This window comes from Pan paniscus, chromosome 14, assembly GCF_029289425.2.
Source record: "Pan paniscus chromosome 14, NHGRI_mPanPan1-v2.0_pri, whole genome shotgun sequence".
Taxonomy (NCBI): domain Eukaryota; kingdom Metazoa; phylum Chordata; class Mammalia; order Primates; family Hominidae; genus Pan; species Pan paniscus.
Window position 1 is genome coordinate 115,802,310 of NC_073263.2, and position 25,525 is coordinate 115,827,834.

A 25,525-nucleotide genomic window follows, 5' to 3' on the forward strand; every position below is an offset into this window, starting at 1 on the left:
CACAGACTTTCAAAAGGACAGAGAATGACTTGGAAAATCTTTTTTTTTTTTTTCTTGGAGATGGAGTCTCGCTCTGTCACCCACGCTGGAGTGCAGTGGCGTGATCTCAGCTCACCGAAACTCACGCCTCCTGGGTTCAAGCAATTCTCCTACCTCAGCTTCCAGAGTAGCTGGGATTACAGGTGTGCGCCACCACACCTGGCTAATTTTTCTTAAACAAACACTGTCTACATCTGCCCTATCAGAGCAAGAGAGAAAGACAAAACACTAGGTTATGACAAGCAAAGTCACCCACCCACTCTTTAAAAAAAAAAAAAAATTCAGGGCCAGGCATGGTGGTTCACACCTGTAATACCAGCACTTTGGGAGGTCGAGGAGGGCGGATCACGAGGTCAGGAGATCGAGACTATCCTGGCTAACACGGTGAAACCCTGTCTCTACTAAAAATAAAAAAATAAAATAAAATTAGCCGGGTGTGGTGGTGGGCGCCTGTAGTCCCAGCTACTCAGGAGACTGAGGCAGGAGAATGAACCTGGGAGGCGGAGCTTACAGTGAGCCAAGATCGCGTCACTGCACTCCAGCCTGGGCAAAATTGCAAGACTCCGTCTCAAAAAAAAAAGAATACTAAACACAATTCAGAAGAGCCACCCAGAGGGAGACAACAATGTCACAACTACTTGTGCCACACACACAGGCTGTGCTCTTGTCTATTGGTTCTACTTGACATCAAAGGGAGGCTAGTTGTTTGTTTCATCAATGAACCACAGCTGCAGGTGGATTTCCGCACCAGGATGAATGAAGACTCAGACATCACCTTCCATTTCCAAGTGTTCTTTGGCCGTTGTGTGGTCATGAACAGCGTGAGAATGGGGCCTGGAAGCCTGAGATGAAATCCAAAAATATGCCCTTTCAGAATGGCAAAGAATTTGACCTGAGCATCTTGGTGCTGGACAATAAGTACCAGGTAATGGTCGATGGCCAATGCTTTTAGAGCTTTGACCATCGAATCCCGCCTGAGTCTGTGAAGATGGTGCAAGTGTGGAGAGATGTCTCCCTGACCAAAGTGAGTGCCTGCAATTGAGGGTGATAACCAGACTTCCTGTTGACAAAGGAATCCGTTTCTGTGTGACCATGGGATTCCCAGAGCCAGCTAACAGCATAATTCCTCCTGACTTCAACCCTTACTCTTGCTCATTAAAACTTTGCCAAACTTAAAACAAACAAAAAACACTGGATTTTAAAAACACACACGCCCATGCTTCTTCACAAGGGGAATATCTTATCTGTAAAATAAAGCCATATTCCCACTGGAAAGTCGGTGATCATTAAGAATTTCTAGATTGCTTAAATAACAGTACCTTGCATTTATGAAGTTCTTTATGTTTCTCAGGCAGAATATTGATAGCTGATAAAACTGATGAGAGTCCATTATATTACCCTCTCTTCCTTGAATGTTTAAAATTTCTAGTAATAATGCATTAAAAAGAAAATTCATCTCGGATGGGGATGTATTTTCCCAGTTGGTTTATCTATCAGTGGATGAGTTGAATACCTTTTACTAATAGAATAAGATAGTGTTGGACAATTCTACTCCAGTTTTTAATTTTATTAATATAACTACTGAGAAATCTTGCTCACACAGTAAAAAGGAAGAGAGGAGTTTTGTTAGGTTAACACCACTTAATTCTTTAATTTCTGGCCGGGCGTGATGGCTCATGCCTGTAATCCCAGCACTTTGGGAGGCTGAGGCAGGCTAATCACTTGAGGTCAGGAGTTCAACACCAGCCTGGTCAACATGGTGAAACCCTGTCTCTACTAAAAATACAAAAAGACTATCTGGGCATGGTGGTACACGCCTGTAATCCCAGCTCCTGGGAAGGCTGAGGCAGGAGAATCACTTAAACCGGGGAGACAGAGGTTGCAATGAGCCGAGATTGTGCCACTGCACTCCCGCCTGGGTGACATAGTGAGACTCCATCTCAAAAAAAAATTGTTTTCTTTCAAGTTATATTGCAAAATGTTCAGTTATCTATAATCAGTATTACTTCTAATGGTCTACCATCTCATAATTCTTTCAATTTTATTGAAAGCTAACGATCGGGAATCACTTAACTTTTAAAAGGATTTATTATTCAATCACTAAAATCATCCAGTTTCTCTGTTTCTGAGAAGTAAATATAAAAGGTTTCCCAGGACTTACCAGCTAACTTAATTACACCTGTTGCTTTTCCACTCTTGGAGAGAAACAGCTCAATCTGACATATTCAGAAAGGTTTGGGGGATTAGCAGTGATTTCAGCACATCTTTGTCAGTGCAATATTTTTATAAAGTGTTTAATGCATATTTGCCAAAGCCTTGGATTGCAGATTTAATTCATCCAATTTCTGGAAAATGCAGTAAAGTCAAGATTAAAATTATATAGAGCAAATAGTCTGTTTCTCATTACCTAATTTAAATAATACAATATAATGTTTAGCTACATGTATGAGTTATTGGTGAGGTCAGCCGTGTGATAATGGGAGTTCTATTTCTTCAGTAAATATGTGTATGAATATGTAAAACTCTAGCATGAGGCTTTTGGGAATATTGAAAAGATTTTTAAAATTATAATTTTGTTTTACAACATGATCAAGTGTTTTACATGTATTTAAGAAAACATTAAAGTATATGCTGCTGAAAACTAATTGCATTTAGCATTTAGTTTATAACTTTTCTAACTAATGGAAGGTGGAAATAAATTTTTTTTTTTTTGAGACAGGGTCTTACTCTGTTGCCCAGGCTGGAGTGCAGTGGCACAGTCTCGGCTCACTGCAACCTCCACCTCCCAGGTTCAAATGATCCTCCTGCCTCAGCCTCCTGAGCAGCTGGGACTACAGGCGTGCGCCACCACGCCTGGCTAAATTTTTTGTATTTTTAGTAGAGACGGGGTTTCCCCATGTTGGCCAGGCTGGTCTTGAACTCCTGACCTTAGGTGATAACACCCACCTTGGCCTCCCAAAGTGCTGGGATTAACAGGCGTGAGCCACTGTGCCTGGCCAGAAATAAAATATTTAATTGGATAAAGAATGACTGCAACTGGGAAACATTTGGTAGAAACAGGTTTTAACTATCTTAATGATTACTGCACACTTTATTAGGATGAAACCACATAAAAACTTACCCTTAGGTTTTATAGGATGTATTTTGGAAATAGCCCCATTAGCAAATTGCTTAAACTTTGATATATGTTCCTTGTTCATTCTGTGTCTGTGAGTCATGTTTATGGAGCTGGGGTCTTGCTGTGTTGCCCAGGCTGGAGGCCATTGGCAATTTACAGGTGTGATCATAGTGCACTGCAGCCTCAAACTCCTGGCCTCAAGCAGTCCTCCCACCTCAGCCTCTCAAGTGCATGTTTTTGCCTTTCTGAAAATCATACTTTAAGCCTATCCCCTTACCTGTTTCCCCAAACTGTCTCTCAAATCTTTTATTCTTATTGGGTCCTGATACTCATCCTATGAAGTAAGTATTCTCTATTAATGGTCAGAGTTCTTGTTACTGTAATTAAATCAGTATAAAATAATGGCATCTAACATTGATTCTGTTCAGTGTGCTAGCACTAAGTGCTCTGAACACTTCATGCTGTCTTATGCCAAAACAAGCTTATAAGGTGGGTACTATCGTTCTACTGCATGCAAACATATGAGAAAGTAGCCTTGCCCAAGTTCACATTCAAGCATGTGCACGCGCACACAGTAAGTTATAGAGGCAAATTCTAACGTAGGTTGGTCTGACTTCACAGCCAAAGCTCTCAGCGACTGTGCCTGCCATTCCCAGAACAGGAGAAAGTATGTTTTCAACCAGCATTAAAGCTGTAGGTCTCTAGCGTTGCCAGTGCCTTACCTCAGCTTTAGTGATGGCAGGTGGTAGAAGTCCTTGCTCGGAGAGGGAGCCTGGCTGCACACCTGGTACACAATGCTGGGCAGGAGAGACCATGGGCTCTCTCTGCAGTTCTGCAACCACAAGCAGTATCCAGGGCCAGGCTGGTTTCTATGCTCACCACTCCTGCTTTTTTTTTTCTTCAACCAGCAGAGCAGGTGACCATAGTTCTTGGGCAGCCTGCTTGAAACAAAGTGCCCTCTGCTGCTCTTTTCATGAGAGTGTAGCAGGATTGATTGAGGCTGGCTTTGCACTTACACGGTAAACTGGCCATATGAGAACTTAGCTGCTCTGCCGGCCAGCACCAGGCTCCCAGTTGCCTTTCACTCGCTCACTGGTGCTCAGCTAGCATTGATTGAGTGCCTGCAATGCAGCAGTCAGTGCCCGTCTGCCACCCTTGGCAGCTGTGTGGACCTAGACTGCCCTTCAGCAAAGTCTGCTGCTCTGCCTGAGAGGAAAGGAAGAGCCCCATGCCCACCAGCAAAGGCTTCTGGGGCCTGGGCATCCTCTCCTCCCTCCAAAACTGGGGCTAGTGAATGGTTTAAAAAAAAATTAAGAAAATATTAATGGACTTGATTCTAATTTTTATATTTGATTTTTATTTTTCAGTCCTATTTAAAAAAATGTCTAAAACTCGGAAATAAGGCAAAAAAGAGTGATTGCATGGCTGTGTCATGTCTGACAAGCTCCGATTATTTAACAGTTGACCCACATTTGTGCCCACACTGTGACATCACATGTTTCCTTACGGATTTTTGCCCAGTAGAGATGTGAGTGATTTCTATATCATGGCCTCAAAGGTGGCAGTTGTGCTTCCCTGTAGGATCCTAACCACTTTTGTTTCTAACTGGCCATTTGACTCCACTTTTTCTAGTGGCTGCACGTACTCAGCTTTATGAACCTTCTGAACTAGCTTCATCCTCTGGATTCCCTCATGAATGAGTTAAATAAATCCTCTGAGATTGAGACCGTCCTGGCCAACATGGTGAAACCCTATCTCTACCGAAAATACAAAAATTAGCTGGGCGTGGTGGCAAGTGCCTGTAGTCCCAGCTACTCATGAGGCTGAGGCAGGAGAATCGCTTGAACCCGGGAGGTGGAGGTTGCAGTGAGTAGAGATCGCACCACTGCACTCCAGCCTGGCGACAGAGCAAGACTCCGTCTCAAAAAAAAATACAAAATAAAATAAATCCTCTGATATGTGTTCACTTTATATTCGTGTGAGTCATGTGTTTAACTTTTGAGAACTATACTTTGACATTCCCCAAAGCCCAGCAACAGAGCTAGATACTCAGGAGGAATTCCATTTTGTCATACTTCCCATTAAGTAACTTATTTTAGTTCCCATTATTTTGCATTATTATAAATTAAGTAGAAACAGCAGAATAATTTGTCCTTTTTTATTATAAAGTAGCTAAGTTGATTATATTAGATCTAAATTATAAGCTGGACTGCTTTTATTATTTCTCATACAGGAAGCACTTAATAATTTATTTCTAATTTTTATTATGTTCCTTGTAATACATATTAATGCAGCAATTTGAATGGAAAAATTAAGTCTGACTTTCTGACAGAAAGCCAGTCTGATTTTGGCTGCTTCATTTGACAACATGATTCTGTGTAGGTTTTGAATATGTGCAGATACTCAGCACTGTTATTCTTTATACACAGAAGACAAATGACAAAGTCCAGTGCCATCTCAGCTAATGAGTTTGCAGCTCCTCAAAGGCTGTCAGGCTGCCACTTTCTACTGCAATTGTAGTTCACCTGCCTCTACCCATTCCCTGATTCAAGTCTGGTCCCTGGAACATAGTATAGGTTGAGAAAACATCAAAATAAACTGTTGAGAAGTATATGTTCAATAGATCCTTAAGTGAAATTTTGAAAGTCCATAAGGGTCTGGTTTTAGTACAGGATTTTATGAGAGTTATTTCTGCTTTCTTTGGTTACTTTAAAGTTTAGTGCAATATACTGGGAACCTTTCAAAAGGCCAAATTGGGAGTTTATTTGCATTATTCATCTTGAACTATTTAATATTCTATAACTACAATAGCTTTTTTAACATGATTTCAACTCAGAATAATAGCAGAGGGTGTTTTGGTTTTTGTTATTTCGTCACCAAGAGTTGCCTTCTGCTAGAGTTTTGTTCAGTGTTCAATTGGGATAGGTCTCTTGGGATCATCAACTCATTCTGACACTTCAGGAAAAAACAACTGAAGCAGCCATTCAAATTAGGTCCTGCAGCCACAACGAACCTGTTTCATATTAAGAGTCAGGATCTCAAAAAGTTCTCAATCAGTAAATCTTTGCTATTCAGAGAAAATAAAAGAATCTCTCATTTCTGCATTTAACATTTACAGTTTACAAACTTTTCATTGGCATTTTTAAAAGCTTGTAACTAGGTGGATACTTTTTAAAGAAATCTATTAAATTTAATGAATCAATTTTGCTGCAAAAACAAAACTTAGAAAAATCCTAAAATATTTAATATTGATATTTGAATCCTAGAAATCAGAATCATTCCGGAAATTAACACAGGATCCTAAATTTTGCATGAAAGGGAGGTAGAGCCAGGCGCTGTGGCTCACGCCTGTAATCCCAGCACTTTGGGAGGCTGAGACGGGCGGATCACGAGGTCAGGAGATCGAGACCATCCTGGCTAACACGGTGAAACCCCGTCTCTACTAAAAAAATACAAAAAAATTAGCCGGGCATGGTGGCGGGAGCCTGTAGTCCCAGCTACTCGGGAGACTGAGGCAGGAGAATGGCATGAACCCGGGAGGCGGAGCTTGCAGTGAGCCAAGATCGCGCCACTGCACTCTAGCCTGGGCGACAGAGCGAGACTGTCTCAAAAAAAAGAAAAGAAAAGAAAAGAAAAAAATGTAAACACAATATAGCAACTTTTGTGATACAGCAAAAGCAATGCTAAAGGGGGAGTTTATGGCTATAAATACATCAAAAACCAAGAAAATCTCAAATTAACAACCTAACTTTACAACTTAATGAACTATAAAAAGAAAAACTAAATCCAAAGCTGGCAAAAAGAAGGAAATAATAAAGATTAAAGCCAAGATAAATGAAATAGAAAATAGAAAACGATAGAGAAAATCAATGAAACCAAAAATTGGTTCTTTGAAAATGTCAAAGCATTATTCACAATATCTTGAATAGGGAAGCAAGCCAAGTGTCCATCAACAGGTGAGTGGATAAGCAAAATGTGGCATATCCATACAATGGGGTAGTATTCAGTGTTAAAAAGGAAGGAAATTCCACAATGTGCTACAACATGGATGAACCTTGAGGATGTTCTGCTAAGTAAAATAAGTCAGTCACAAGACAAATACTGTATGATTCCACTCTTATGAGTAGTCAGACTCAGAGACACAGGAAGTAGGATGGTGACTGCCAGAAAGTAGAAGGTAGAGGGGAACCGAGAGTTAACATGTAATGCATAGTTTGTTTTTCAAGATGAAAGAGGTACAGAGATGGATGGTGGTGTTATGAATATACTTACCACCACTGAACTGTACACGTAAAGATAGTTAAGACGGTAAATTCTATGGATTTTATTTTTATTTTTTTGAGACAGAGTCTCACTCTGTCCCCCAGGCTGGAGTGCAGTGGCGCGATCTCGCTGTAACCTCCGCCTCCCAGGTTCTATGGGATTCTCCTGCCTCAGCCTCCCTAGTAGCTGGGGTTACACGCGCCCGCCACCACGCCTGGCTAATATTGTATTTTTAGCAGAGACAAGGTTTCACCAGGTTGGACAGGCTGGTCTCGAACTCCTGACCTCAGATGATTCACCTGCCTAGGCCTCTCAAAGTGCTGGGATTACAAGCGTGAGCCACCGCGCCCGGCCATTCTATAGTTCATTTTCACCACACAAACAAAAATGAAATTCACAACAAGCAAAACTTCAGAAGGGTACAAAGGTAGAGAGCAGTGTGAGCTAATTTCACAGTCTTTCAAAGCATACAGACTGATGGCATCAGCATTAGAGGTGCATGCATTTTAATTAGAATTGTGGTGGTAACATTCATAAAACTGAAAACAAAAAACGAAGAAGATAACTTCTGGGAATCGGGACTTTCAGTGGAGGCGGGGTGATGAGAAAAGGAATATTTACTGTCATCCAACAACTTTGTCTTGTACTTTTGTCATAGGTATTATGCCAGTAATATCCCTGAGAATGTATGGGGCAGGTCTAGCTCTTTTTTTCCTAATAAATTCATTCACACAACAATCAAAACAGCAAGAAAAGGAAGAGATATCCGCACGGCGGCGGCAGGCCGGGGCCGTTCCAAGGGCCTGGCCGGAGGCCACAGGCCAGACGCGGCGGAACCCTCCCGGAGCCGCGCCCGGGCGCGCGCGGGAAGCGGAGGCGGAGTGGGCACGTGCGGCACTTCCGGGGCGGGGCGGGCACGCAGCCCTTCCGAAGGCCCGCGCGAGCCGCTAGTTTTGCCCACGCACTTTTGGCACAGCCGCGCCACGCGATCGGCGATCTGATTGGCCCGCGCGGGAGGGCGCGCGGCGCCAAACTTGCTTCCCGTCAGCCCCCGCCCGTCCCGCGGGAGCGCGCACGCTCGCGCACCCGGATCCCGGCTCCTGCATCCAGTCGCCATTCGGGAGGCCGCTGCGCCGCAGGGCCTCGCGGAGCCGCCCGCGACCGCGAGCCGGGCCCTCCGCGCGGTCCATCGCCCACTGGACGCCGCCCGCGGCCGGACCGGTGAGGAGCGAGAGCGAGCGGGGGAGGGGCGTGGTTGGGGCCTGCATCCCCGAGCCCCGTGTCGGCCGCCGACCTGGCGGGGACGGTCCCGGGAAGCCGCGGGTCCGAGTGAAGGGGCCTGCGCTGCCTCGCTTCCCACACGGCCCGAGGGAAGGGCCCGCCCCCACAGGCCGGGGCGGGAGTGCGTCTTTGTGCAGGGAGCGGGGAGGCCCGGTGTCAGTCGCTGCCGAGGCTGGAAACATTGCGTTTGAAACCATTGGGAAGTTGAGGGCAGCACAAGACGAAAGCCATTCTTTCTGTTTTAGTTCTAGACTGCGTCCTCTTCTGTCATTATTACTGTTTAAAAATCCGCTATACAGCCTCCAAAGTGGGAGAGGACATTTGTAAACCTGATAAAGAGTTAATGTCTAGAATACAAGAAGAGACGCAACTGACCAACAAAAAGCAACCCAGTTCAAGAATGGGCAAGGAATTTGAATAGATATTTCTCCAGAGAAGAGAGACAAATGGCCAATAAGCACGTGCAGTGATGCTCAACATCACTAACCATTAAGAAAATGCAAATGAAAACCACAATGAGATACCACCTCACACCTGTTAGGGTGGCTATTAAAAAAAAGGGAAATTATGAGTGTTGGGGATGTGGAGAAATTGAAGCTCGGGTGCATTGCTGGTGGGAAAGTAGGGTGGTGCAGCAGCTATGGAAATTGGTAGTCGTTCCTCAGTTCTAGGTTTATACCCCCAAAAATTGACAGCAGAGACTCAGATACTTGTTCACAAATGTTCATCGCAGCATTAGTCAAAATCCAGATGTCTATCAACATGTGGATGAAAGGCAAGCTGTGGTATATACATATAATGAATGGACCATTGTTCATCTTTAGAAAGGAATGAAATTCTGATACATGCTGCAATATAAACGAACACATTATACGGTATAAACGAGCACATTGAACACATTATGTTGAGTGAAATAAGACACAAAAAAGACATACTGTATGATTCCCCCTCAGGCACAGAATTGAGATTACCAGCACTGAAAGTGGAGAGTGGAAGTTACTGTTTCATGGGTACAGAATTTCTGTTTGTGGTGAAGAAGTTCTGGAAGTGGATAGTGGTGATGTTTGCACAACGTTTTAGTACTAAACTAACTAAATTGTGCTTTTAAAAATGATTAAATGGCAATTTTTTTTTTTTTTTTTTTTTTGAGACGGAGTTTCGCTCTCGTTGCCCAGGCTGGAGTGCAATGGCCCGACCTTGGCTCACTGCAACCTCCGCCCCCTGGGTTCAAGGGATTCTTTTGCCTCATTCTCCCAAGTAGCTGGCATTACAGGCGCTTGCCACCACACCTGGCTGATTTTGTATTTTTAGTAGAGATAGGGTTTCTCCATGTTGGTCAGGCTGGTTTCGAACTCCTGACCTCAGGTGATCCACCCGCCTTGGCCTTCCAAAGTGCTGAAATTACAGGCATGAACCACCATGTCCGGCCTAAATGGCAAGTTTTTTGTTTTTATTTTTGTTTTTGTTTTTTAATGAGCCAGAGTTTCACTTTTGTTGCCTGGGCTGGAGTGCAGTTATGCGATCTTGGCCCACTGCAACCTCCGTCTCTCGGATTTAAGCGATTCTCCTGCCTCAGCCTCCCAAGTAGCTGGGATTACAGGCGCCTGCCACCACACCCGGCTAATTTTGTATTTTTAGTAGAGACGAGGTTTCTCCATGTTGGTTAGGCTGGTCTCTGACTTTCAACCTTAGGTGATCCGCCCACCTTGGCCTCCCAAAGTGCTGGGATTACAGGCGTGAGCCACCGCGCCCAGCCGTAAATGGCAAGTTTTATGTTCGGTTTTACCACTCTTTAAAAAATACACGTGAAAAAGCAAAACTATGGAGACAATAAAAAGATGAGTGGTTGTCAGGAGCACAGGAAGATGATAAACAGTTATATTATTTGTGGTGGATACATGATGCTATGCATTTGTCAAAACCCATAGAACTGCACATAATGCAGAGTGACTCTTTGGTGGGGTGCGGCGGCTCACGCCTGTAATCCCAACACTTTGGGAGGCCGAGATGGGCAGATTACGAGGTCAAGAGATCGAGACCATCTTGGCTGATATGGTGAAACCCTGTCTCTACTAAAAATACAAAAATTAGCCAGGCGTGGTGGCGCACGCCTGTAGTCCCAGCTACTGGGGAGGCTGAGGCAGGAGAATCGCTTGAACCTGGGAGGTGGAGATTGCAGTGAGCCGAGATTGCGCCATTACACTCCAGCCTGGGTGACAGAGCGAGACTCCCTCTCAAAAAAAATAAATAAATAAAAATGACTCCTTGTGTAAACTGTAGACTACTTAATAAATCAATATTAGCTTATCATTGTAGCAGATATCTCACACTAATGCAAGATGTTAATACAGGTTGAGTATCCTTCATTCGAAATGCTTGGAACCAGAAGTGCTTTGGATTTTTTTTTTTTTTTTTTTGGATTTTGGAATAGTTGCATTGTACTTACTGGTTAAACATCCGTAATCTGAAATCTAAAATGCTCCTTTTGGCACTCAAAAAGTTTTGGATGTTGGAGCATAATCAGATTTCAGATTTTCAGATTAGGGATGCTCAGCCTGTAGTAGGAAAAACTGGGGACAAGAAGATAGGTGGGAATTCTTGTACATTCCCTTCAGTTTTTCTTCAAACATAAAACTACTTGGAAAATTAGTTTATTAATTTCTTTCTTTTTTGGGTTGGGGTGAGTATGGAGTCTTACTCTGTTGCCCAGCTGGAGTGCAGTGGCTCAGTCTTGGCTCACTGCAACCTCCGTCTCCCGGGTTCAAGCGATTCTCCTGCCTCAGCCTCCCAGGTAGCTGGGATTATAGGTATGCACCACCACGCCCAGCTAATTTTTGTATTTTTAGTAGAGACAGGGTTTCACCATGTTGGCCAGGCTAGTCACGAACTCCTGTCCTCAAATGATCCGCCTGCCTTGGCCTCCCAAAGTGTTGGGATTACAGGTGTGAGCCACTGCGCCCGCCCAGTTTATTAATTTCTTAAAGGCCAGGCATGGTGGCTCACACCTGTAATCCCAGCACTTTGAGAGGCCAAGGCAACAAGATCTCTGGAGGCCAGGAGTTCAGGACCAACCTGGACAACATAGTGAGACCTCATCGCTACAGAAAAAAAAAATTAGCCAGATGTGGTGGCAGGTACCTATGGTCCCAGCTACTTAGGAGGCTGAGGCGGGGGATCTCTGGAGCCCAGGAGTATGAGGCTGCAGTGAGTTGTGATGGCGTCACTGCACCAAAACCTTGGGCAACAGAGCGAGACCCTGTCTCTAAAAAAGAAAAAAAGTCCGCTAAGATAAAGAACAATGCTAGTGTGTATAGACTAATAGAACCCATTTAGCTTTGAACATGTTCTACATGTTGAATTTTAATTTAAAAAACTATGCATCAGATGTGTTTTAAAAGATGATCAGTGGTGTTCGACTTCAAAGAAGAAATTGAATGGGAGATGGGAAATAGGTATGATACACCATCTGGCATAACATTGCATTGAAGGATACTGGGTGACAGACTGGCAGAGCACCAATGATTAGAATTTAGGTTTTTTAGAGACGAGATGTAATCTGTCTCAAAGACAAAAAGAAATTTTTGTTAATCTAGACAATTCTGAGTTAATTTTTAGGTAGGGTTAGGAGTTCTTAAATTTAGGAAGAAATTTTGCTAGAACCTTAAAGCTGGAAGGACGCCCAGCTCTCTAGGCTCTGCCTAAAAGTTGAATTCTGGGACTGAATTCTGTAACATCTTTGTGGATCGTTCTGCTACTGTGGGAAAGACAGCATTTTGTTACAGCAGAGACCAGAATTGAGAAAACCAGAATAAAAAAACTTTCCTCTGACCTCAGTGTTGTGATCTTTGACAGGTCACTTCTTTCCCTCAGCATCAGTCTTTTCAGTTATAAAATGAAGAGGTTGAACTCAAGACCTCTGAAGATCCTTCTAGTCCTATGCTGATCATCATTTTTTTTTTTTTTTTTGGTTTTCTTTTTTGAGACAGGGTCTCACTCTGTCATCTAGGCTGGAGTGTAATGGTGCAGTCTTGGTTCACTGCAACCCCTGCTTCTCAGGCTCAGGCGATTTCTCTTGCCTCAGGCTCCCGAGTAGCTGGGACTATAGGTGCATTCTGCTGCACCCGGCTAATTTTTGTATGTTTTGTAGAGACGGGGTTTCGCCATGTTGCCCAGGGTGTTCTTGAACCCCTGAGCTCAAGGGATCCACCTGCCTCAGCCTTCCAGAGTGCTGGGATTACAGGCCTGAGCCACCACACCCGGCCTGATCATCAGATTCTAATTATGGAGTACTCCTACCTGACAAAGGAACTCGTTCTAGTTCATGATAGAGTAGATTGTAAACTGTGTTAAGCCACAATTCTTTTCCTGCTAGCTTCTGATTGTCACATCTAGGATAGCTCATATATTATCTATAATTCTTCCCCTTTTGAAGTTAAATGTCTTTATTTGTAAATGACTTTTTTTTTCCTAAAGGGCCATCTGTCATCCTGGTTGCCTTTTTTTTTTTTTTTTTTATGTTCCCTAGTTTGTTAGAGACTCTCTTAAAGTGTCCTTCCTGCCCAGAGCTGGGGACAGTGATCCACTGGAATGGTGTACTCTGCCCAGTGCAGAATATGGGATATAGTTCTCTATAGTCCTGTATTTATGCACTTGATATGTGGATTCTAAGTGTTTGTTTCATCTTGTTTATTTTGGACTATTGTACAGGCTTTAAAAGATCTTACTAAATTCCACTGTATTAGTTTGTGTATATCTACAAAGAACCTGGACAGATAGCAGAACTTTATTCTCTCATCAGATACTGATCATTTGTCTGATTTGGGCAAGCTGTTTAATGTCAAGCTTGGGTTTCCTTAACTATAAATTGAAGTTTTAAAGTAGATGATCCCTGAGGTCTTTTCCTACCCTCAAATCCTATGACTTTGAGACTAGGTGGTAACTTAGGTTTCCTCTAGTTTTAAAATCCTGTGAGTCTAAGATTGAGAGAATGTTAGGACTGAACAGAGCACATACTGTGTGTCAGGGATGTGCAGCTGTTCCAGAGGTGAATAAAGGGATAATAGTCCCTCCTCTCCAGGAGCTGGCGTCCTGTTGGTGGCATCAGGCTGTAGTGCCAGAGGGTGACACGTACAGCTGGGGCTTCTAGGAAGATTGGGAGGAAGTGGGGAATTGACCAGTACAGTTGACTCATGAATAACAGAGGTTAGAACTTCAACCAAATGCCAATAAAAAAGAGCGTTTACAGAATGTGAACATTTATATGGAGGGCAGATGTTTCATATATGGGAATTCCACAAGGCTGACTGTAGGACCTGAGTATGTGTGGATTTTGGCATATGGGGGAAGTCCTGGAACCAGGTCCCTGTGTTTACAGAAAGACAGCTGACCTAAAAAGCTGTCCTGCCTGAAGGATGAAGGAATTTGCCTGATGGCCGGGTGGCAAGACAGGGAGTGTAAAGTAGAGGAAATACTTTATACAAAGGCGCAGACGCTGGAATAGTCAGGGAATTACATGTGGGCCAGTATTTTGAGAATGCAGTCTGGTCATGGGCCAGACTGTGAAGAGCTTTATATGCCATATTCAAATTGTATACTGTAGGTGTCTTAATTGACTTGGAGGACATGTGAACAGGCAGATCACATTAGGCTTCTGTTTGGAAGACAGGTTTGGTAGCTGTACGATGAATGGGTTGGAAGAAAGGGAGACTAGTGGCAGGGAGTTCAGATGTCAGAATTAAAGCAGTGATAGGGGTAGGGGATAGAGAAGGGGTAGATGAATGTGCTGGAGCTAATCAGAAGCATAATATGAGCTGTTGTGTAGCTTGTGCATGGCCAGTTTATCACATTCTGTTCTTGTCAGCAGACTCACCCACACCATGATGCTTTATCTTTGAAATGCATGCAGGAAGAGAAGAGGGCACAGCAATCACTGAAGCAGGTCCATGTGTTCTTCCTTGGGGTCAGGACACTGCCATCCTGCTCCTCCCAGAGTCCTTTCTTTTTGTGCCTCTTGGTCCTCTTTGTTGTGGTGTCCCTTCCTCCACTGCCTGTTAATTTGGCACTCTGCTGTGTAATATCAATAATTGACAAAAGTCAGCCATTGTTATAGTCAGTAGTCACACCAGCAGTCTTCTGAGTGCTTATCAGAGAAGTGAAGTTAGGTGGTGGGTTTGAGAAGGATTTGATTACACACACGGGCATAATTCCATAGTGGATCATTAAAGAGAAAGCAGACAAGGATGGTGTCAGGAGTGGTATGTACTGTAGTCTTTGGTGTCATTTCATAAAAGTAAGTGTTCGGGCTGGGCGCGGTGGCTCACACCTGGAATCCCAGCACTTTGGGAGGCCAAGGCGGGCGGATCACGAGGTCAGGAGATCGAGACCATCCTGGCTAACACGGTGAAACCCCGTCTCTACTAAAAATACAAAAAACTAGCCAGGCGTGTTGGCGGGCGCCTGTAGTCCCAGCTACTCAGGAGGCTGAGGCAGGAGAATTGCTTGAACCCAGGAGGCAGAGGTTGCAGTGAGCCGAGATGGCGCCCCTGCACTCCAGCCTGGGCGACAGAGCAAGACTCTGTCTCAAAAAAAAAAAAAAAAAAAAAGTAAGCAGGCTTAGTGGACTGGACTCCTCTCACTGTTAGGGCAGGATGGTGAGAGAAATGCACAGAATTCCATTACAGGGGGCACACACGATCACAGATATAGTTTTGATTACTTTTCTTTGTTTTTTTTTTTCCCAGGTTCAACTTCTCGTCTTTGTTCTTCTTCATATACTATAGGCTATTTGCTGTGGTTTAGTCAAAAAGCCATGTAGAATGCCTGCCTTTTGAAGACCACTTTTAAGGTGTCTAGTAAGACAGCAGGTAAGTCTAGTAGGGAAAGCATGCTTAGGAGAATATTTTATGAGGAGAAAATTAAAAAAAAATACCTGGAGTTCTTGAGGAAAATCTCCAAAAGTGTACATGCCCTTATGGATATAATGTGTGTTGTGTGCTAGATATACATAATTTGGGATATGAGAAGTGAATTCTGTAGCATTCTGTTTAGATTTAAGTATGAGATTGGCCTGAAGAGCTGGTGGTAGGCAGCGGGAAGAGGAGGGATGGCTGGGAGGAATGGGGAATGGTAGGTGAGTCAGACTCAAACCCAGCACACCTGAGCTCTTAGTCTCTGTTGTAATTACAATATGTAATATAGTGCTCTTTAATATTAGCTTGGCTGTTCATTATTGCCAGTTATAGCCTCATGGGATTATTGAGACATATCCTACGTTTTCCCCTAAAGTCTTCTAGTTTTATTTAACAATGGGCTCTGAGACGGATGGTTAACCCATTATTTTTCCATGCATTCAATTACGTTTGTAAGTTAAAGATCATTTTCAGAGATTTTTCATCAGTACGGAATTATTTATTTTTCTTTTGTTACAGTCCTGGCCCCAAAACAGTTTTCTAAAATACAGGATAACTGCTGGGCAACTCAGAAAGAGTAAATAGTTTCCGAAGAAAAGTATTTGTTTCCTCAAGTATCTGTCACCTTTTTAGCTTTAGATCAAAAAATAAAAAAGGCAAATGATATACCTTGGATAAAAGTGTTAGGAAGCAGTATTGCCAGTGAGAACATCTTTAAAAACAAATTATCAAAGTTAGAAATGTTAATTTTTTTTTTTTTTTTTTTTTTTTTTGAGACGGAGTCTTGCTCTGTCACCAGGCTGGAATGCAGCGGCATGATCTCAGCTCTCTGCAACCTCCGACTTCTGGTCCAAGCGATTGGCCTGCCTCAGCCTCCCAAGTAGCTGGGACTACAGGCACACGCCACCACGCCTGGCTAATTTTTGTATTTTTAGTAGAGATGGGGTTTCACCATGTTGGCCATGATGGTCTTGATCTCCCGACCTCGTGATCTGCCTGCCCGGCCTCCCAAAGTGCTGAGATTACAGGCATGAGCCACTGCGCCCGGCCTATACATTTTTTTAAAATAATGGTTTTGTAATTAATAAAGGGAGAGCCTGCATTTCTAATCTGTTCTTTGAGGAGCAGTAAATATCATTACCGTCAATAAGGGAAGGTGTTCAGTCTTTCTCATTAAAGAGAAGCACATTAACACAATAGTGAAATACTAGCTTTCACCTAGGTTGTAGCAAGGATTAGGAATTTATAGGAAATTGTCTCTCATATATACACTGTTGTTATGCAGTAATAGAAGTTTTTGAGAGTTTGGTAAAATGTATCAGTTTTACACACAAATGGCCAAGTAATCCATTGCTAGGAATTTTCCCTGCAGAAATACCCTCACATGCACAGATAAGTACAGGGAAAGTCTGCTTATTCCATATGTAAAAATGTCTTAGAGATAAATTCTAAATGAGAGTAAGTTGCCAGATAATATGTTTAATATCCCATTTGTGTAAAGCATGTGTGTTGATCAATATATGCTTAGGACATTTCTTCCAGGACACATGAGTACACTGGCTACCCCCAGGGACTGACACTCTGTATCTCGTACTGTGTGAATGTGTTTTTAACTGTGAGCTTCTATTCCCTTTACTACTTAAGAAGACTGGTTTACAATTTTTTTAAATTCATGTTTTCCGGCAACTGTGTTCCAGCTGCTGGGGTGTCCTCCAATTTGCCCTTTGGTTGGTATGCGCCTTCACATCATTCAGGATCTCTGCTGGAATGTCCCATGCTTAGAGGTCTTTTCCAGCGGCCTCTCTACATCACTGTCCACCTTATCTTTCCAACTCATGAACGCCATATTGCAAAGCACTGCTTTAAGCCTAAGTGCCTAGAACATTGTAGGACACAAAGTAATTTATTTATTAAATGAATTAATAGAATACTATATTGGGATAGATTAAACATTACAAAATATGTTGACATGAAATCAAGCCAGCATCATGTTTTAAAGTCATCTTTTTATAGCTAGATTTAATTTATTAAGTGCTTTCTGCAAAAGTTTTAGTCTCTTGTTCATCCTTAAATAGCCAAGATTTAATTTTGATATTCACTCATCTTTGTGTGCTGAGGACTTTTGTACTCGGAATTTGAGAGTCAAAGTATAAAGCACATGCAATAGCTAATTCTAGAGTCAGGCTCACATCACTGATAGTCCTATAGCCTGGACCAGAGAAAGTCAGGTCACTTCTCTGAACCTGTTTCTTCATCTGTAAGTGAAAATAATAGTTGAGTCATATCATTAGGATTAAATGAGATGATGTATGTGAAACTCCTAGCAGAGTGCCTGGGACTGTTCTATATCTCCTTTTTCTTCAAATTCTCCCTAGAGATACTATCAAATAAAGCACGCACTGTTCTAGACTTAAAATTATGCAGTTATAGAATGGACTGACAGCATTTTATTCAGAATTACAGTTCATGAAAATAATTTATTCCTACTTTATTGCAGCAGTATTGAAAGTTTTTAAAGAATATAACCGTGTGTGTTGGTAACAGAAAGAAGAATGGAAGTATTCCAGGAACTTCGTAAACCGTCAGCGCGTTTGGAGTGTGACCATTGCAGTTTCAGAGGCACAGACTATGAAAATGTACAAATCCATATGGGTACCATCCATCCAGAATTTTGTGATGAAATGGATGCTGGTGGGCTAGGCAAAATGATATTTTACCAGAAAAGTGCAAAGTTATTTCACTGCCATAAATGCTTCTTCACCAGCAAGATGTACTCTAATGTATACTATCACATCACATCCAAACATGCATCCCCAGACAAATGGAACGATAAACCAAAAAATCAGTTGAACAAAGAAACAGATCCTGTGAAAAGCCCTCCTCTTCCTGAACACCAGAAAATACCCTGCGATTCAGCAGAACCGAAATCCATACCTGCCCTTTCAATGGAAACACAGAAACTTGGTTCAGTTTTGTCTCCAGAATCGCCAAAACCTACTCCTCTTACTCCCCTGGAGCCTCAGAAACCTGGCTCTGTTGTTTCTCCTGAGCTACAGACACCTCTTCCTTCTCCTGAGCCTTCAAAACCTGCCTCTGTTTCTTCTCCTGAACCTCCAAAATCAGTCCCTGTTTGTGAGTCTCAGAAACTTGCCCCTGTTCCTTCTCCAGAACCACAGAAACCTGCCCCTGTATCTCCTGAGTCAGTAAAGGCTACTCTTAGTAATCCCAAACCCCAGAAGCAGTCTCATTTCCCAGAAACATTGGGGCCACCTTCAGCCTCATCTCCAGAGTCACCAGTTCTAGCTGCTTCCCCAGAACCTTGGGGACCATCCCCAGCTGCATCTCCAGAATCTCGGAAGTCAGCCCGGACTACCTCCCCTGAGCCAAGGAAGCCATCCCCTTCAGAGTCTCCTGAACCTTGGAAGCCATTCCCTGCTGTCTCCCCAGAGCCTAGGAGACCAGCCCCCGCTGTGTCACCAGGCTCTTGGAAACCAGGGCCACCTGGGTCCCCTAGGCCTTGGAAATCCAATCCTTCAGCATCATCAGGACCTTGGAAGCCAGCTAAACCTGCTCCATCTGTGTCTCCTGGACCTTGGAAACCAATTCCTTCTATATCTCCTGGACCTTGGAAACCAACTCCATCTGTGTCTTCTGCATCCTGGAAATCTTCATCAGTCTCACCCAGCTCCTGGAAGTCTCCCCCTGCATCTCCTGAGTCATGGAAGTCTGGCCCACCAGAACTCCGAAAGACAGCTCCCACGTTGTCTCCTGAACATTGGAAGGCAGTTCCCCCAGTGTCTCCAGAGCTTCGCAAACCCGGCCCACCACTATCCCCAGAGATCCGTAGTCCAGCAGGATCTCCAGAGCTCAGAAAACCCTCAGGGTCACCAGATCTTTGGAAGCTTTCTCCTGATCAGCGGAAAACTTCTCCTGCTTCACTTGATTTCCCTGAGTCCCAGAAAAGTTCCCGTGGTGGTTCTCCTGATCTCTGGAAGTCTTCCTTTTTTATTGAGCCTCAGAAACCTGTCTTCCCTGAGACCCGAAAACCAGGTCCTTCTGGGCCATCTGAGTCCCCCAAAGCAGCCTCAGATATCTGGAAGCCTGTTCTCTCTATCGATACTGAGCCTAGAAAACCTGCCCTGTTTCCCGAGCCTGCCAAAACAGCCCCTCCTGCTTCTCCAGAAGCACGCAAACGTGCCCTTTTTCCAGAGCCCCGGAAGCATGCCCTTTTCCCTGAACTCCCCAAATCTGCTCTATTCTCAGAATCACAGAAGGCTGTTGAGCTTGGTGATGAACTACAAGTAGATGCCATAGATGATCAAAAATGTGATATTTTGGTTCAGGAAGAACTTCTAGCTTCACCTAAGAAACTCTTAGAAGATACTTTATTTCCTTCCTCAAAGAAGCTCAAGAAAGACAACCAAGAGAGCTCAGACGCTGAGCTTAGTAGTAGTGAGTACATAAAAACAGATTTGGATGCGATGGATATTAAGGGCCAGGAATCAAGCAGTGATCAAGAGCAGGTTGATGTGGAATCCATTGATTTTAGCAAAGAGAACAAAATGGACATGACTAGTCCAGAGCAGTCTAGAAATGTGCTACAGTTTACTGAAGAAAAAGAAGCTTTTATCTCCGAAGAGGAGATTGCAAAATACATGAAGCGTGGAAAAGGAAAGTATTATTGCAAAATTTGTTGCTGTCGTGCTATGAAAAAAGGTGCTGTTTTGCATCATTTGGTTAATAAGCATAATGTTCATAGCCCTTACAAATGCACAATTTGTGGAAAGGCTTTTCTTTTGGAATCTCTCCTTAAAAATCATGTAGCAGCCCATGGGCAAAGTTTACTTAAATGTCCACGTTGTAATTTTGAATCAAATTTCCCAAGAGGTTTTAAGAAACATTTAACTCATTGTCAAAGCCGGCATAATGAAGAGGCAAATAAAAAGCTAATGGAAGCTCTTGAACCGCCACTGGAGGAGCAGCAAATTTGATAACAGTGTGAATATTTGTTCTACAAAGGTGTTTGTTGGAACCATTCTTTGTAAGTATAGCTTATCAGATAGCATAGTTGGATCAGTAGATGACATGTATGGTGTACCGTGTTTCACTGTCTCAGTTGTGTTACTAAGAATGAGCATTTGATCATTTTTTTCTGGTCTCTGTCTATGTGACTATCTTGTAAATCAATAAATTTCTGTGTAGTCCAGATGGATTAAACTTCTCATTTCTTTTAAATATGTATGAATAATAATACAAGGAAGTAGGCATTCCATTTAATAATCAAGAGCAAGTTGTACTCAAAGCATTCAGTTAAAGTGTATCTGTGTGTGGAACTAATTTCAGACAATAGAAAATATTAGTTGAAATGTTTAAGAATTAGGCATGAAAAATAAATTTGAGAAATTTTGTTTCCTTACATGTATTTTTAAATCATAAGAGTTATTTTCTATCTGATGTAAAATTAGTTTATAAATCTTAATCAGCTTCTAGATGTTTATTAGCTTTTATGTCATGAAATGTTGGAGTCTCAGGGTTGCTGATTTTCTGCTAATGGGAAAAATTGACTAAGTCTTTAAAATAGTTTGCAGCCTTCTCCCACAGGAGACAAGTGAAAGATAAGTGTGATTTTAGATCTTTCTTGTCCATAGTTGTTTTCAGTGGAGTCTTCCATTCTGTATCTTACCCTAAGATCTGGTTCTTCCCTCCCCATCCCCCACCCACCGCCTGCCAGCTCACACTGATAGATGATTCTTAATTGCCAAATGTGTTAGAGTTTGTATATCCTACTCCTGGGCCTTACATGTCGCCTGTTGGGGCTTAAGACCAGGTTGATAAGTAGGAACTGAAAGTCTTCCAGATTCACAGTAGAAAATTTTATAGACATTTCTGTTAAAGAAATATATCGATTTTATGTTTTTCAGTTATGTTACTGTAAATACCTTGTACCTGTTCATGGATTATTTTATTCTAAAATATTTTGTCAAATGTGTATCAACCAAATTAAAAAGAAAGGTTTTCATGTCAGCAACATCTTCATGTGTGTTTTCTTTTGTGTAGTTTTCATTGTATGATATACAAATCCATTATTTCCATGTTTTCAACATAGTTTTCTTATCTGGAGCAGCATTTTCTTAGCTGTGTTTTCTCCAAGTTCTGTGGTCAAGTAAGTTAGGGGAATGCGTGTATAGGGAGGACTCTGTGTCAAAAACCTCATCCTTTCATATGAAAGGTTTTTTAATTCCAGTGGTTGCCTATCCTGCCTGCCTCTAAACAGTGTGAGGCATTTAATCTCAAAGCATTCTGATGTGTAGCCAGGATTGAGATGCTGTACTGGGTTTAATTTAGCTATTCCCAGACATTTTTTTTAACAAGGAACAGTTTTGTCCTAGTTCCCCACCCGCTGGCTTCCCTATTAATATGCCTGTTGGGATAGCTTAACAATATTTAGTAATATGGTTTGGCTCTGTGTCCACACTCAAATCTCTCTCTTTTTATTTTTGTTTTTTATTTTGAGACCGATCCTTGCTGTGTCACCCAGGTTGCTGTGCCGTGGTGTGATCTTGGCTCACTGCAGTCTCTGCCTTTCAGGTTCAAGGGAGTCTCGTGCCTCAGCCTCCTGAGTAGCTGGGACTACATGTGTGTGCCACCACATCTAGCTAATTTTTGTAGTTTAATAGAGATGGGGTTTTGCCATGTTGGCCAGGCTGGTCTTGAACTCTTGGGCTCAAGTGATCCACCTGCCTCACTTGAGGGAGTGCTGGGATTACAGCTGTGGGCCACCACACCTGACTCCCACCCAAATGTCATATTGAGTTGTAATCCCCAGTGTTGGAGGAGGGGCCGGCCTGGTGAGAAGTGATTGGATCATGGGGGTGGACTTCCCCTTGCTGTTCTCGTGATAGTGTGTGAGTTATTTAAAAGTGTTTAGCCCTTCCCCTTCGCTCTGTTCCTCCTGCTCCAGCCATGTTGGATGTGCCAGCTTCCCCTTCGCCTTCTGCCGTGATTGTAAGTTTCCAGAGCCTCCCTGCCTCCTGCCCCAGCTGTGTTTCCTCTGTGGCGTGTGGAACCATTAGCTAATTAAACCTCTTTTGTTTATGAATTACCCGGTCTCAGGTCTTTGCAGCAGTGTAAGAACAGAGTAATACATTTAGATAATACCAAGTAAGGTCTTAGAAGCCTCAGATCTGTTAACTTTGGTGAACACAGCACTGAGTAGCTGCTGCTATCAATTTACATGGCACCTTGAGAACGAGCTTCCAGATCAGGAGTTCCCTTCTAGGCAGTGATGCCAACAAGTAGGACAGGTAAGATATCTTGGATATACTGGTTGTCCTTTTCTTGTCGATACTGACTGACTGAAGTTGTTTTTGAGAAACAAAAAGGGTCTGCATTACCTAGAAAGTCTCCTGGCTCCTGCAGTCTCAGACCAACCCTGTTACACAGATTCTTCTCTAAGACTTCCCCCTGTCTGGTGCAAACCTGGCAGTTCATCCTAGACCTTTGCTCCAGGTGGCGCCAACTAAGTCACATGACTTGCCATCTGATTTGGGGTTTTTTATAATAGTGCCATAGGATAAGGGTTAATTGCCCGGGTAAGTGGTAGTGATGCATGTGTAGTTTTGGCTTTTAAGGACTTAACTCTATTTGGCTAAACCCCTGTGTTGTTGGTTTACCTTACTGGCTTCCACTCTTTCTTTTTTTCTGTTGTTGAGACTGAGTTTTGCTCTTGTCTCCCAGGCTGGAGTGCAGTGGCGTGATCTCAGCTCACCACAAACTCTGCCTCCCGGGTTCAAGCGATTCTCCTGTCTCAGCCTCCCAAGTAGCTGAGATTACAGGCGCCTGCCACCACACCCAGCTAATTTTTGTATTTTTAGTAGAGACAGGGTTTTACTATTTTGGCCAGGCTGGTCTTGAACTCCTGACCTCAGGTGATCCACCCACCTTGGCCTCCCAAAGTGGAGGATGGAGACGTATTTAAAAGCACTGAGCACAAAGGAGGCACTCAATCCATGGTGGTAATTATTCTAACCTTATTAGCCCCCTACCGATTCAATGTATACCACTCACTAGTTTGTTTAAATAATTTGTGAATCAGTTTATATTTTCAAGTTGCCATATGTTTTAGGGTTCTCCGGAGAGTCAGAACCAATAGGATATATATATGGTATAGAATGGTAACCAGCATTCTACACTCTGTTTTTATGAGTCTGACTTTTCTAGATTCCACATACAAGTGAGATTATGCAGTATTTGTCTTTCTGTGTCTGGTTTATTTTACTTAACATAATGTCCTTCAAATTCATCCCTGTTGCCATAAGTGGCAGGATTTTCTTCTTTTCAGGCTGAATAGTATTTCATTGTGTGTGTGTATATATATACACACAATTTGCTAAGCAGGGAGATCCGCAGACCCTCTTGGCTCCCAGCATGCTGGGGTCAGGTTTGCAGTCTTAGGAGATTGGTGAACTCTTTTTGGAGAGGATCTGCAAATACCAACAGTTTCAGGGTTTCCTCAGGTCCAGGAGTGCCAGGCTCCTGTGCACTCTTCCTTTGGGGAAGCAAAGGAAGACTCCATCAGTGCACACAGAATGCATTAATTATACTTTCTTATTTTCTGTTTTCTTCATGCTCTAGCATCTGGGGTTTACTGGGAAAAGATTGCCTTTTCCAGGGCCAGGCAATTAAACTACCAATCCAGAATGCATACTCCTAACCACCTACTTTATCTGTATATATGTTACCTTCATATATATACACACACACATACTACATTGTCTTTATCAGTTCATTCATTGATGGACACGGGTAGATTCCATATCTTGGTTATTGTGAGTAATGCTGCAATAAACATGGGAATGCAGCTATTTCTTTGGGGTCCTGATTTCATTTTTCTGTGGATAAACACCCAGAAATGAGATGGCTCTTCATTACTCTGTGAAAGGCTGTAAAAGCCACCACACCCCTAAGTGAAATCACCACATTAGTGAAAATAAGCTCTATCTCTCCACCCAACGTTCTCTTCCCATGCTTTTAGCACTCCTGGTCCCAGTGCCAGGGGTTTTCTGTAACTCCAGCTTTTTGCATGCTCTATTAGCATTAGAAAATTATTTCTCTTTAATCAGGAAAGCCACGCTCAGGCTGTTGCAAATCACCCACTTTGAACAGGCCTGTGACAAGCCTAGACTAGATACAAGTAATAAGAGGCAGGTCGCCGGGCGCGGTGGCTCAAGCCTGGAATCCCAGCACTTTGGGAGGCTGAGGCGGGTGGATCACAAGGTCTGGAGTTCAAGACCAGCCTGGCCAATATGGCAAAACCCCGTCTGTACTGAAAATACAAAAACTAGCCGGGTGTGGTGGCAGGTACCTGTAGTCCCAGCTACTCAGGAGGCTGAGACAGAAGAATCACTTGAACCCAGGAGGTGGAGGTTGCAGTGAGCCGAGATTGTGCCACGGCATTCCAGCCTGGGTGACAGAGCAAGACTCTGTCAAAAAATAAATAAAAGCAGGTAAAATAATTAAGCAACAATAAACACAATTGGCAGTGGTCATCCAGAGGACTATGACTTCCCTGAGGAGGAGGTGTGAAGGTTGAAAACCAGGTAATGAGTGGCCTGAAGACATCAAGGAGTTCAAGTGACCCTATTATTCATTATTCCTTAATCTGTTCTCCAGCCAAGACTGTGGGGTTAGTGCCTCCCACTTTCATGGAGATAACCGACTGTATACAAACAGGGTCTGTGTGGGAGTGGGATTTCAAGGACACTCAGCACTTTTTCTATATTTGCTACTTTACTGAGTTGGATACAGGCAATAAGGTCTCCATTTGACTTGCGTGGGGCTGAGGCACTGATATTCACAAATACAAGTATAGTACTGGGTATAATGGACCTGATGGGCATTCTGATTTGGTTAAATT

At 43.0% G+C, this 25,525-nt stretch overlaps 2 protein-coding genes and 1 long non-coding RNA gene across 9 annotated transcripts in view; 2 read left to right on the plus strand and 1 right to left on the minus strand.

Moving 5' to 3' along the window:
* The first annotated feature begins 187 nt into the window (after window positions 1–187).
* Window positions 188–7,913, plus strand: CLC (Charcot-Leyden crystal galectin). Its single transcript, XM_055097083.2, is given in 3 exon segments — window positions 188–720; window positions 722–855; window positions 858–7,913. Coding segments are annotated over 3 exon segments (414 nt in total). The 5' UTR covers window positions 188–664; the 3' UTR covers window positions 1,082–7,913.
* A 419-nt stretch (window positions 7,914–8,332) lies between these two features.
* CHAMP1 (chromosome alignment maintaining phosphoprotein 1) lies at window positions 8,333–21,633 on the plus strand. 4 transcript variants are annotated; one of them, XM_034937092.3, is made up of 3 exons: window positions 8,333–8,641; window positions 15,442–15,564; window positions 18,107–21,633. In XM_034937092.3, the coding sequence occupies exon 3, from the start codon at window positions 18,162–18,164 to the stop codon at window positions 20,598–20,600; it is 2,439 nt and encodes an 812-aa protein (XP_034792983.1). In that variant the 5' UTR covers window positions 8,333–8,641; window positions 15,442–15,564; window positions 18,107–18,161; the 3' UTR covers window positions 20,601–21,633. The 4 variants fall into 4 exon arrangements, with proteins under 4 accessions (XP_034792983.1, XP_034792985.1, XP_034792984.1 ...); XM_034937094.3 differs by having other exon boundaries at window positions 8,491–8,641; window positions 18,110–21,633; XM_034937093.3 differs by having other exon boundaries at window positions 8,491–8,641; window positions 18,154–21,633.
* Window positions 8,782–25,525, minus strand: part of LOC117975684 (uncharacterized) — a 42,419-nt gene continuing 25,675 nt past the window's right edge. The window contains exons 6-7 of one of the 4 annotated variants that reach the window (XR_010109713.1): window positions 24,974–25,091; window positions 21,786–24,157 (exon numbers count right to left, since the gene is read on the minus strand). This is a non-coding gene — a long non-coding RNA (uncharacterized LOC117975684). Of the gene's footprint in view, window positions 14,768–21,785; window positions 24,158–24,177; window positions 25,092–25,525 lie in introns of those variants that run through there. The other 3 variants (XR_010109714.1, XR_010109720.1, XR_010109721.1) reach the window with 3 other exon arrangements.

Coding starts and splice junctions, on each gene's coding strand:
- CHAMP1 (XM_034937092.3), top strand. CDS start 18,162: ATGGAAGTATTCCAGGAACTTCGTAAACCGTCAGCGCGTTTGGAGTGT.